Source organism: Heterocephalus glaber, unplaced genomic scaffold (genome assembly GCF_053883595.1).
Source record: "Heterocephalus glaber isolate CG9 unplaced genomic scaffold, H.glaber_assembly_v1.0 deba00001497, whole genome shotgun sequence".
Taxonomy (NCBI): domain Eukaryota; kingdom Metazoa; phylum Chordata; class Mammalia; order Rodentia; family Bathyergidae; genus Heterocephalus; species Heterocephalus glaber.
This window is the reverse complement of record NW_028258320.1, coordinates 42441055-42455072: the sequence shown is the minus strand read 5'-3', so window position 1 is coordinate 42455072 and position 14018 is coordinate 42441055. Positions and strand designations below refer to the sequence as shown.

At 35.9% G+C, this 14018-nt stretch overlaps 1 protein-coding gene across 8 annotated transcripts in view; it reads right to left on the bottom strand.

The window, feature by feature from the left end:
• Exoc6 (exocyst complex component 6) overlaps positions 1-14018 on the bottom strand; it is a 261380-nt gene that overhangs the window by 190753 nt on the left and 56609 nt on the right. For all 8 annotated transcript variants that reach the window (XR_015440362.1, XM_087184918.1, XM_087184922.1 and 5 more), the window contains 3 exons: positions 3278-3449; positions 2005-2052; positions 1826-1916 (listed from right to left, as the gene is read on the bottom strand). Coding sequence is in view for 7 of the 8 variants with exons in the window: in XM_087184918.1 (XP_087041044.1) it covers positions 1826-1916; positions 2005-2052; positions 3278-3449 (311 nt within the window). In the remaining variant the exon portion in view is untranslated. The remainder of the gene's footprint in view (positions 1-1825; positions 1917-2004; positions 2053-3277; positions 3450-14018) is intronic.

Here is a 14018-nt window from a genome sequence, read left to right as displayed (position 1 = left end):
AGGAGGCAAATTAATAGTTACCATAGTTTGTCATTTTCTAGGCTGTGTTTGATACTACTGTTATTGCTGATGTACTACTTTAGCCAAGGTGTCATAATTGTACTAATAAGTGGTTCTTTCTGGTACACCAAGACTGAGATTGCCTAAGGGTCTTAAATAATCCTGTAGGCCAGTGTCAAAGAACCAGGAGGTAGGCCAAGTAGGCAGCAACTTCTTATACCTAATAGATTGAAGAGGTAGGATCTTGCAACAGACTCAAAACCCAAAAGCCACCTACACCTGGAAGATGCCTCTGAGTAGTCATTTCCTTAAGGTTTTGAATACTGGCAATAAAGCTACTTACTCACCATTGACAATTTACAAGCATTAACCCAAGAATTAAACAAACAAAAAGCAACAACAACAACAACAAAAAAAACAGAAAAAAAAAATGAGAAGACATTCAAATAAGATGCAACGTCAGATTATCGGCCCACCAAAGCCAAACCCAGGGGGCAATGAGGTGAAACAATCTAAAATAAAAGAGACAAAGCACTCAAATTCAGAAACTGTCTTGATGTGTATTACAATCTGATAAGGACAAAGAGATATGAGTTTGATCCCCAGTACTAAAAAAAGAGAGAGATTACTAAACATCTTTAAGAAAGTAGGTTCCTCAACCCTGAAGCCTAATAAAATAAATAGGCTCAAAATAAATATTTACTCAAAGTTACTGTGCAAAAATCCTTGGTCCATCATAGATTAAACTGAGCAGACTTTCATTAATTCTTAAAAAAAGAAAGCTATTCTTATAAGTGAGAAAATAACAATAATAATACATAATATAATTATAAATAATGTGATATATAGCATATTATATAATATAGTTATCTAATATAATAAATTCTAATATAATGTTTTAGCCAATAAAATCTGCTGACAGTTTTAACAATGTAATTTGTATTCTGAGCTAAATTTGTATCATATCATTGTTATACAAAATATTCTAGTCTCCTGAATATGGAGATTTAGATTCCTTCCTAAAAAAGAAAAACAAGACAGAACACTGAGATAGATTTAGCTTACAATAGTTTTTTAAAATGACATATGCCTGCTTCATTTTGTTTGAATAGAATATGTCCAACATAAAGTATATTAAGTCCAGATAAAGAAACACTGGTTAGTTTCTTCAGTACATCTAAGCCATAATAGAGAGACTAGGACACCAGAAACTACGTCTTTCCAAAATACAGGAGGAAAGGCAAGAAGGAAGAAGACTGAGCACTTTTGATATTTTCTTACCTTAGCAGCAAAATGAGATTGTGAGCAAAGCAAAACCAACCTATTTTTTTTTTTGGTACCAGGAAGCGAACTTGGGACCTTGTGCTTGTGAGGCAGGCGCTGGAACCACTAAGCTAAATCCCTGGCTAAAACCAACCTATTAAGTGATAGACAAACAAATAAACAAAAAACAATGGAAAACTAGAAGTAAAAAATTAGGCAAATGGTAAAGGCAAGAAAACTTAATCAAAAGACATTCTCTAAGGTAAAAAAGAGAGAAGGGTAAAAGGGGCAGGAGGGCTCATATGGCAAACTAAGCAGAGAAGAAATGGAAAGGTAGAAGTTTTCCTACAAGACTGATATAATAGATACCCAAACAAAGGTTTTATAAAATAAAATCATGGAAATTCAGGGAATAGAATGAACAGGAAAAGTAATGATGGACTTTGTTAGGTAGTAATCACCAAATAATCCATAATTCCCATGATAAGGAATGACTAAGTGCTATTATATTATAATTTTATCAAACCATACATTATGTACATTATAGACAAATTTAACTTACCTGGAAGACATAACTGCAATTTTTCTACTACAGTTGTAATATTCCTTTGCTGAATTCTACACCGAATAATATCTTCTGTTTGTACTATCATCTTAGAAAAGAAGAAATGCAGATTTTTAAACAAACAGCTAAACAGTTTCCGCATACTGATTCCACCAAAAATTGTATCATTTTCTTACCTCTTTCCCAGAATCCTGAAATCTTCGGTTCGTATCAGTAACTTGCACCTTAAAAATAATTTCACTTTAGTTAGACAAATATGCATAAAACTGACCTGATGTAACTGCTCACCCTTGTAATCAGATCATGCTTCATGAGAAACTTAGAACAAAGAAATGCAAATTCAAATTAACTCTACAGCTTGAACTTGAACTTTTGATTGAAAAGGGCTTTTGTTAACTTCAATTACTTATGACAGTTCTTTTTAACAGATTCTGTGGCAAACTTCTCAAATTTACTCAGGATTTTTGAACTTTACTTGCTTCTCTGAGTCTGTCAAACAATCAAATCACTGACCCAATTGACCACTGGTCCCTTTTTGATAACTTCAACAAGGTCTATGTACCATTCATTGTCTGAAGGAAATGGTGATTGCATTTTATGGTAATTAAACATTCATACTTTGCTGAATGCAAACACTGGGTGGTTGATTAACATCAAACGTGGAACTCTCAATCCACAGCTACATTTTAATGCTGCAGGTGCAGGCAAAGTTCAACCTCAAATTTTCCCACATATTAAGTGATTCATTAGGTCATCACAGTAAGGAAGCACATTCTGGTTTATTAAAAATCTCATTAATTCCTGAACAAAGATGTTCAGTGACCTCATTGATGCTGTATTTGGTCTCTTATTATCTGAATATCCTTTACATAATAGTTTTCTAATCATAACCTTTGAATTCTGTCTGCTAAGCACTCTAAATACGAAAAAAAGATTAAATAAGACAATTCTTATAACTAAATATTTTCTATTTTGACAACAAAATCCACAACTCATTTAATAAAGAATGTTTTTACTGTTCTGCAGAAAATATAGATCAACTTTAAAATTATGCATTCCTATTAAACTTTAAAATTTCAATATAATTGACTTTGAGAACAATTACTTATTGTAAGTTTTTAAATGATTTTGAATGATTGCTTTTTATCAACATCATACTGCCATTTAAAAATTCTAAAACTGTAAATTGCATCTTTCATTTGTATATATGTTTGGAGTTCACTACATGGAAAGAAATCTTATTAAGTCAACACATTACTTGCTTTAGAAATAAAGATTACTCCTATCATTAGCATGACAACTGTGTTAATAGAGAATAGAGATCATTCCCAAATACATATACTAATTCACTTCTTGAAAGCAATTTAATAATGACTTATATATGTGTACTATAATGGTTGAGCAATTTAATGAGAACAAAAGCAAATTGAATTTTAAAATATTTCCTACCTTCAGTTTTTCTGCATCTGTCCTTACTTTAAGGAGTTCTGTAATTGCATCTACAAAACCCTGATGATGAAAATTACACATCTTTTCAATTTCCTTGTCGTGATTACGGATACAAGCATCTAACTTTTCCATAAACTTCTTGTGTGCATTTGGCTGGTCATCATACACAGACCTGTAAATATATAAGAAAACTAAAATTAACTTTCTAGTTCAACAAAATTTATTCTCTGTTAAGCCCATCTCTGCAACAACCAGAGACTAAATCTCTAAACAAATAAATGGGTTGGACAGTTAGTACCTTTAGTAGAAATAATTTGAATAAAAGTATTTAATTGTTTTTGGACCTGTTACTATTAAAAGGGCAGAAGCCCTCTAAATAAATCACTATATATCCAGAAATAAGGTCTGAGGCTAAGAAGATGTGAGTCAAATATGTCTTTAACATAACAAAGCTCAAAAGAGAGTCACTAAGTGAATGAATAAGGAATGAATAAACAAACTCACTACTCCTATAGCATTTACTATGTATCAGGCCATGTTCTAAGTATTTTATTAATATAATAATTTAATCCTCATAGCCCCCCAATAAAGTATTGTTATTATCCTTGTTTTTTATTAAGTTTATTGGTACATCTTAGGTATACAATACAGTTATATTCATCATTGGGATCTTGTACCTTTACACAATGTATCTTGGTTCTTATTTTTTCCCCATTCCCCCGCCCTACCTTCACCTCTTCCAGCCTTCATTATCCTTGTTTTAAAGACGTGTTACAGATTATCTAGCTGCCACAAATTATACAGGTCAAGAGTGATAGCTGGGGCAAGAATCCTGGTAGTCTGGTTCCAGAATTCATATTCTCAAATACCATGTTATACTGTAGTCACCACAAGGTTCTATAAATACGGCATACACATGCGTACTATACTCAGATTACACTATCTCCATACATGGGGCACCCCACCCTTGTTCACAACCCAACAAAGCAATAACCTTGTTCCTGGCTCCTGGGATGGAAGCCTTTGAAATGCTCCACCTAATAATTATCTTTATTTATTTGAAGGACCTAACAGTATCATTTATGGTGGGGTCTATCAAGGAAGAGTGAAGAGAGACACTTTAATGAACAGGAGGGAGGTACCAAGGAGTGCTCTCTTCCAGAGCCTAGACTCTCCACAAGGGAAGGGTGGGCCGAACCTGCAAATGCACAGTCACTACTGATGACACCAGAGGCCTCCACAGAGAAATGCACCAGTAGAACCGAGCATTGGCCACACCGGACTGCAGCAGCTGGTGAGTTATCCAGGTTCAGACCTCACCCAGGAGAGGGTGACTGCCCAGTAGCCATCTTGGAGAGGGGATAACTGAGCTCAAAATTCAGAATAGCTGCAGGCCAACTCCATCTAATGGCTCAAGTGCCTTAGTGCAGGTACTGAGTTCAAGTCACTAGGAGGTCAGGGAGTGGAGTTCAAGCTGGCAAGAGACACACAGGCTGTTTTAGGCTCAAGGAATCTGGTTCCATCCTCATAGCCAGAAATTAGCCTGAACTACAGAGGAACTAAAGGGGCACACTGGCTGGGATTATCTACTACCCCACTGTGAAGCTACAGCTAGTTTACCGGAATTAATCAATTTGTCTCTGGGCTCTGTTTACCCACAATGCCTAACAGTGACAGCAGACACACACCTTGAATTGGACATTTTAGGATTTTTTAATCTTTTTTCTTTTTCCTTTTCTTTTTCCTTTTTTTTCCTCCTTTCTAGTTCTTGCTTTGTTCTAGTTTTTTCTTGATTGTCTGAACACAGTTTCTAATTTTTTATTGTTGTTCTATTCTGTCCTTGTTTTTATTTTTTCCTTTTCTCTTTCCCACCTGTTCTCTTCACCAGTTTCCTAAATTTTATTCTCCAGCCTTGCTTCTGATCTCTTCTTCTTCTATTTATGTTTTTTACCCCCTAACCCTTTTAAATCTTCTCCCCTAAGGGTAAAAATGGCAAATTAAGGGCTAAAATTCGTCATTTTCTAGCCTGTATTTGATGCTACTGTTATTGTTGACTGTACTACTTTAGCCAAGGTGACATAATTGCGTTCATCAGTTGTTGCTCCTGGTATACCAAGACTGAGATTGCCTAAGGGGCTTTAAAAAAAAATTTATGGGCCAGTGCCAAAGAACCGGCAGCTAGGCCAAATAGGCAGAAACTTCTCATGTCAGGAAAACAGAGTCGGCTCAAATGAACAACCTAATGTTGAAACCCAAGCCTCCAGAAAAAGAAGAGTGACTCAAGCCCAAAGCTCGTACAACGGAGGAAATTATAAAATTCAGAGCAGAAATTTATGCAATGGAGACTAAGAAAACAATACAAAGAATCAATGAATCAGAGTTAGTCCTTTGAAAGATTAAATAAATTGGACAAACCCTTACCCAACCTTATCAAAAAAGGAAAGAAAATCCCCCACCACCATCCCAAGCTCCTAGGGCAGAGAAGCTGAGCCGGTCCCAGCACCCGGAAGGAAGCTCCCCCGCTGCCATTCCAAGCTCCTAGGGCAGAGAAGGTGAGCCGCGTGGGCGCCAGAAGCAACCCCCCCCCACGGCACCATGGAAATGAGAAGACACATAAACAAGCCTCAAAAACAGACTTCTGGATCACCTACAGCAACCCCAAAGGGAAACAAGATGGAACAATCTGATACTCAACCACCTGGACTCTCTGAACTAGCAACAAAAGAGGATCTGGGAAAAATGAAATCAGAAATAATTACTCAGATAACAGCAAAGATTGTGCTCATGGTGCAGGACATGATTAATAAATCTAGAGAGGACACAGATAAAATAAATAGAGGATCTGAGGAACATGATGGAATCCCAACATAGGAAACAAATGGAATCCATAAAACAGATGCAAACAGATTTCCAGGAGATTAAAAACTCCATCGAAAGTCTACACAGCACAATGAGCCAAGGTGAGGACAGAATTTCACATATAGAAGAAAAGATTGCAATTAGTGACCAGGAAAAGAAAAATTGCTTTAAAATTGTAAAGGAACACGAGAAATCAATCCAGCAGCTGCTAGACAATGCAAAGAAGAATAACATAAGACTGATTGGAGTCAATGAAGAAACAGGAGAGAGTGCAGATGACATAAAAGAACTCTTCACAGAAGTGATGGCAGAAAACGTCCCAAGGAGGGCAAAAGAACTTGACATACAGATAAGTGAGGCATATAGGACTCCAGCTGGCCTTGGTCAAAAAAAATCTACACATAGGCATATAATAGTTAGGATTCCAGAAATCCAACAGAAGAATAAACTTCTACAAGCAGTGAGAGAAAAGAAACAAATCATATACAAAGGAAAGCCCATCAGAATCACAGCAGACTGCTCAATGCAAACCTCAAGGCAAGAAGAGCTTGGAGTGATGTATTTCAAGCCCTAAAGGAAAACAGCCTCCAACCCAGATTGATGTATCCTCCAAAACTATCTTTCAAAATTGATGGAGAAATAAGATACTTTCATGATAAAGAGCACCTCAGGAACTTCATGAATATCAAACTGGCACTCCAAAAAATTTTAGACAATACCCTGGGAAAAGACAATGAGGATCACAACCCCAGGAAACCCAGCAGAATGAATCCACTGGGCATGACAAATTAAACACAAAGGGGGAGAATCCAACAAAAAGAAAAAGTCATGACAAGGCTTTTAAAACTTTTAACTTCATCTCCCTAATGAGTGTATAATTTAATGTTGTTATTGTACTGATCAGTATTTTTCTGATTCTAGAGTTGCACACCTTTCCTTGTGCTATACTGGCTATTTATCATCTTCTTATGTCTACTTTTTAATTAGGTTGTCTATTAATGAGCTCTAAGAATTCTTTATATATTCTGGCAATAGGTTATATGCATTGTAAATATGGTCTGTTTAAGAACTACTTTTCACTTTAATGATGTCATTTAAAGTTCTAAATTTTGATGGAATCTCATTTATCAATTTTTTTCTTTTATACATCATATCTTTTCTATACTAGGTAGTTCTTGCCTACCCTGAATTCATAAACATTTTTCCCTTATAATTTCTTCTTAAAGTTTTATACTTTTAGGCTTTCTTATTTAGGTTCATAGATCCCTTCAAGTTATTTTCATGTATGGAAATAAAGGGTTGAGGTTAATTTTTATGTATGGATACCAGGTGTTCTAGTGCCGTTTGCTGAAAACACTATCTCTTCCTCAGCTCTTGAATTGAGTTTATATTCTATAAAATGCTAATGTTAAATAATCTTTCAAAACTCAGGGGACCATATATGTGTGGTTCTATTTCTAGATTCTCTGTTTTATTCAAATGATCTATATGTCTTTCCTTACACCAACACTGCCTTGATTACTGTAGCTTTAGAAGAAGTCTTAAAATTAGGTACTAAACGTCTTCCAACACTGTTTTTTGTTGTTTTTTTAAAAACTTTTCTAGGTCCTTTGTACTCCTACATAACTTTTAAATTTCAATATCCAGTTCTTCATTTATAGCAAGTATACACAGACCTGAATTTTTATATATATGTTGTGTTTTCTAATCCTGCTAAATTCAGTTCTAGGGGCTCCTAGAGATTTCTTAGCATTTTCTCTGTAGATGATCATTTCATCTACATATAAAGATTCTGTTTCTACCTTGACAATCCTATCCTAATTGTGTCATTTTATTGCCAGACTATTTTGGTGGGGACTAGGTTTCAAAGTTTAATGGACAGATAAAGAGTAAGCATGTCTGCCCTTGTTCCCTACCTTAAGGAGAAAGCATTATATCTTCTCCATTCATACAAGGCCTTCTCGCTGGAAGTATGGAGTACATATTTTTAATTTGTTGAGAAGTTTCTGTTCTACTTCTAGTCTCCTGATAGCTTTTACCATGAACAGCTCTAGAATTTGGTCCAATACTTTTTCTCCAACTAGTGACAGGATCATATGGGTTTCTCCTTTCCTCTGTTAAAATGATTACTTTTGGTGATGGATCTTCCAATACTGAACCAACACTGCCATCCCTATAACAAAACCACTTTCTACATCCTGCCAGATCTGACTTCTAATACTTTGTTTTGTTAAACAAATTTCTATCTATGTTCATACTTTTTTCTTCTATTATCTTTATCCAATTTTAGGATTAGCACAATGTTGAGTTCCTAAAGTGAGGGAAGAAGTGTTCCTTCTTTTCTCTGCTTTAATTGTTTGATATAATTTATCAGTTAAAATGTTTATGAGCCTGCTGTTGTCATATAGGTAGGTTTTCAAGCTAGGAATATACTTTCTTTAATAGGTGCTATTCAAATTTTATATTTCCTCCAGAGTTAGTTTCATTAATTTGTCTTCCAAGGTACTTCTTAGAAGTTGTCAAATTTATTTCAAAAAAGATTTTTGTAATATGCTTTCTATATCCTTTTAAATTCTGTAAAATCTATGGTAATGTCTCCTAGATCTTAATATTATAATTTTTAAAATGTATAACTGATATTGTGTAACAGGAAGAAAAGGTCTAAAAGAGCAGGGGAACTGGGAGGGGTAGGGGAAGGGAAAAAAGGGAAAGGAAAAAATATGAGAAGAGGAAAAAAATGGAAACAAGGTCTTTGCAAATAGGGAAGGGTGGAGGGGGTGAAGGGAGGGCAAGGGAAGGGGAAAAAAAATAAGAACCAAGAGACTCACGTAATGGTACGAGATCCCAATGATGAATGTAACTGTATTGTATACCTAAAATGTACCAATAAAGTTAATGGGGGGGGGGGGGAAAGAAAGAAAAGACTCAAATCCATGCAAATAGAAAAGAAAAGGGTGAAATCACAACAGATCCTGCAGAGATCCAGAAGATCATAAATAACTACTTCAAGAACCTGTATTTTAATAAGATGGAAAATACAGAAGAAATAGAGAGATTCCTAGATATATATGAATAAGGAAAACTGAATCAAGAAGATATAGAAATTCTAAATAAACAAATATCATCGGATGAAATTGAGTATGTAATTAAAAACTACCAACAAAGACAGCCCTGGCCCTGATGGATTCACTGCTGAATTCTACAAGAAATTCAGAGAAGGCCTAATGCCACTACTCTTCAAACTCTTTAATGAAACTGAAAGGGAAGCAGTACTCCCAAATTCATTCCTGGAAGCAAGCATTACCCTGATTCCTAAAGCAAAGAAGGACTCAATCAAAAAGGAGAATTACAGGCCAATCTCCCTAATGAATATAGATGCAAATATCCTCAACAAGATACTGGCAAACAGAATGCAGCAAATTATCAGAAGGTTATATACCATGACTAAGTTGGATTCATGCCAGGGATGCAGGAATGGTTCAACATACGCAAGTCAATAAATGTAATACACTGTATTAACAGAGCCAAGCATAAAAACTATATCATCCTATGAACAGATGTAGAAAAAGCTTTTGACAAGGTCCAACACCCATTCATGATAAAAAAAAAACTCTACAGAAAATTGGTATACATGGTCTTTACCTCAATCTGATAACAGCCATCTATGACAAACCAACAGCCAACATCATAGGAAATGGACAAAAACTGAAAGCTTTCACTCTAAAATCAGAAACAAAACAAGGCTGTCCACTGTCACCACTCTTATTCAATATAGTTCTGGAAACACTGGCCAGAGCAATTAGACAAGAGAAATAAATAAAAGAAATAAGGACAGGAAAGGAAGACGTTAAATTATCATTATTTGCAGATGACATGATACTCTACATAGAAGACCCCAAAAACTCCACCAAAGGACTTTTAGATTTGGCAACCAAATTCAGTGGCATAGCTAGATACAAAGTCAACACTCAAAAGTCAATAGTCTTCCTGTTCACAAGTAACAGACTCTCAGAAAGAAAAATTAAACAATCCCTTTCATAATAGCATCCAAAAAATGAAATACCTAGGAATCAATCTAAGGAAGGAAGTAAAACACCTCTACCTTGAAAACTACAGTACTCTGATAAAGAAAATTAAAGAGGATATCAGAAAATGGAAAAATATCCCTTGTTCTTGGATAGGAAGAACTAATATAGTAAAAATGGCCATATTTCCAAAACTGTTATACAGATTCAGTACAACCCCAATCAAAATCCCAACAGCATGAAACAGAAGGTCTTTATCTCAACCTGATTAAGGCTATCTATGAAAAACCAACAGCCAACATCATACTAAATGGTCAAAAACTGAAAACTTTCATGCTAAAATCAGGAACAAGACAAGGATGCCCACTATCACCACTCCTATTCAATATTGTTCTGGAAACATTAGCCACAGCAATTAGAAAAGAGAAAGAAATAAAAGGAATAAAGAAAGGAAAGGAAGAAGTTAAACTGTCATTATTTGCTGATGATATGATACTTTACATAGAAGACCCAAAAAATTCAGTCAAAAGTCTTCTAGACCTAATTTACAGATTCAGTAGAGTAGCTGGATACAAGGTCAACGCTCAAAAAACAATAGCCTTCTGGCCAGGGATTTAGCTCAGTACTTTCACCGCCTGCTGCGCAAGCACAAGGACCCAAGTTCGATCCCCGGTACCAAAAAAAAAACAAAACAAAGCAATAGCCTTCTTATACACAAATAGCAGACTCAATGAGAGAGAAATTCGGGAAATAATTCCTTTTGGAATAGCATCTAAAAATGTGAAATATCTAGGAATCAACCTAACAAAGAAAGCAAAAGACCTCTACACTGAAAACTACAGCACTCTGAAAAAGGAGATTGAAGAGGATATAAGAAAATGGAAAGATATCCCTTGTTCCTGGGTAGGAAGAACCAATATAGTGAAAATGGCCGTATTTCCAAAACTACTATATAGATTTAATGCAATGCCGACTGAAATTCCAACAATATACTTCACAGAACTAGAGAAAACAATCCAAAAACTCATTTAGAATCAGAAGAAACCTAGAATAGCAAAAGCAATTCTAGGCAACAGAGACATGGCGGGGGGTATCACAATCCCCAACTTGAAACTCTACTACAAAGCTACTGTGATTAAAAAACAGCATGGTACTGGCAAAGAAACAGACCCCAGGATCAGTGGAATAGATTAGAAGATGCAGAAACAACTCCAGACATACTCAGCCACCTCATCTTTGACAAAGGAGCCAACCACCCTCATTGGAGGAAAGATAGCCTATTTAATAAATGGTGTTGGAAAAACTGGATTTCAACCTGCCAAAGATTAAAACTAGACCCATACCTATCAACATGCACTAAACTAAGATCAAAGTGGATTAAAGATCTAAATATTGACTTTTTTTTCTTTTTTTTTTTTGGTACCGGGGATTGAACTCAGGACCTTGCGCTTTTGAGGCAGGCAGTGGAACCACTGAGCTAAATCCCCGGCCCTTAAAGATCTAAATATTCAGACAGAAACACTAAACTTGCTGGAAGATAAGTTAGGTAGAACTCTTGAAGACAGTGGCATAGGAAAAGACTTTATGAACAAATCCTCAGTAGCATGGGAGCTAGCACAAAGAATCAACAACTGGGATCTCATCTTATTAAAAAGCTTCTGCACTGCAAGAGAAACCACCAACAGAGCTAAGAGACAACCTACAATGTGGGAAGAAATTTTTAGCAGTTGTATCTCAGACAAAGGTCTACTACTGAGATTATATAAAGAATTGAAAACAATCAGACCCCCCAAATTCAAAGACCCAATTCAAAAATGGGCTTCTGAAATGAACAGACACTTCTCAGAAAAAGAAGTAAAAGCAGCAAATAAATATATGAAAAAATGTTCAACATCACTGGTCATTCAAGAGATGCAGATGAAAACAACACTGAGATTCCACCTCACCCCAGAAAGAATGGCTGCTATCAAGAAATCAACCAATAGCAAATGCTAGCAGGGGTGTGGAGAGAAAGGAACCCTTCTCCACTGTTGGTGGGAGTGCAGACTGGTGCAACCACTGTGGAAATCAATATGGAGATACCTCAAAGAACTAGGACTAGAGGTCCTATAAGACCCAGCTATTCCCCTGCTGGGTATCTTCCCCAAAGAATTAAAAGAATCACACCACAGCGATATATGTGCACCCATGTTTATAGCGGTACAGGTGTAATAGCTAAAGTTTGGAAACAGCCCAAGTGCCCATCAACTGGAAACTGGATAAAGAAGATGTGGTTTTTTAATAAAATGGAGTACTACTCAGCCATAAAGAATGAGAAACTAGAGACATTTATTGCTAAATGGATGCATACTGAGGCCATACTCTTGGGTTTTTTTGTTTTTTTGTGGGGTTTTTTGGTACCAGAGATCAAACTCAGGACCTTGCACTTTCGAGGCAGGCGTTGGAACCGCTGAGCTAAATCCCCAGCCCGAGGCCATACTCTTAAGTGAAATAAATAGGACACACATGTATAAATCCTGAATAGTTTCTCTAGTGTGAGAAACTGAAAGTGTAAATAAGGATTAAAATGATTAAAATGAATAACTGATAATTTGAAATAGGAAGAAAAGGTCCACAGGGGTAGAGGTGATGGGAGGGGAAGGGAAAGGGAAGAAGGGAAAGGAAAAATTATGAGAAAAGAAAAAAAAATGGAAACAAAATCTATGTAATTAGGGAAGGGTGGAGGGGGTGAAAGGTAATGGGGGAAAAATAAGAACTAAGATACATCATGTACAGGCACCCAGTGATAAATGTAAATGTACTGTATACCTAAAATGTACCAATAAAAGAATTAAAAAGAAAAAAAAATCCCAACAGCATATCTTACAGAATTAGAAAAAACAAATCCTAAAATTAATTTGGAATCAGAAGAGAACTAGAATAGCAAAGGTAATTCTGAGCAACAAAGGCAAAGCAGTGGGCATCACAATCCCTGACTTTAAATTACACTACAAAGCTACAGCGATAAAAATAGCATGGTACTGGCAAAAGAACAGACCCGAGGATCAATGGAACAGATTAGAGCATGCAGAAACAACTCCAGACATACTCAACCACCTTATCTTTGACAAAGTAGCTAAACACCTTCACTGCAAGAAACACCTTCTTTAATAAATGGTGCTGGAAAAACTGGTTTTCCACATGCCAAAGATCAAAACTACACCCATATCTTTCACTATTCACTAACCTAAAATAGAAATGGATCAAAGATTTAAAAAAAATTTTTTTTTGGTACCAGAGATCGAGGCAGGCAGCAGAACCACTGAGCTAAATCCCCAAGCCGCCACCTGCCTCGAAAGCACAAGGTCCTGAATTTGATCCCCAATACCATAAAAAAAAAATTAAAACTGAAACATTAAATCTGCTGGAAGAGAGAACAGGCAGAATGCTTGAGGACATAGGAGTAGGCAAAGACTTCATGAACAAAAAAACCCAGGCCACATGGGAAATACTACAAAGAATCAACAAACTAGGGCCTCACCTTAATAAAAAGCTTTTCCACAGCAAGAGAAACCACCAACAGAGTGGAGAGACAACCCAGAGTGGGAAAAAAGTTTTATCAGCTATTCAGATAAAGGACTATTATCTAGAGTATATAAAGAACTTTAAAAATTCAGAAAACCCAATGCAAAAATGGGCATCTAAAATAAAAACACACTTCTCAGATGAAGAACTAGAAATGCCAAATAAATATATGAAAAAAATTTTAACGTCACTGGTCATTCATGAAATGCAAATTAAAACAACACTGAGATTCCACCTCACTCCAGAAAGACTGGCTGCTATAAAGAAATCAACCAATAACAAATGCTGCAGGA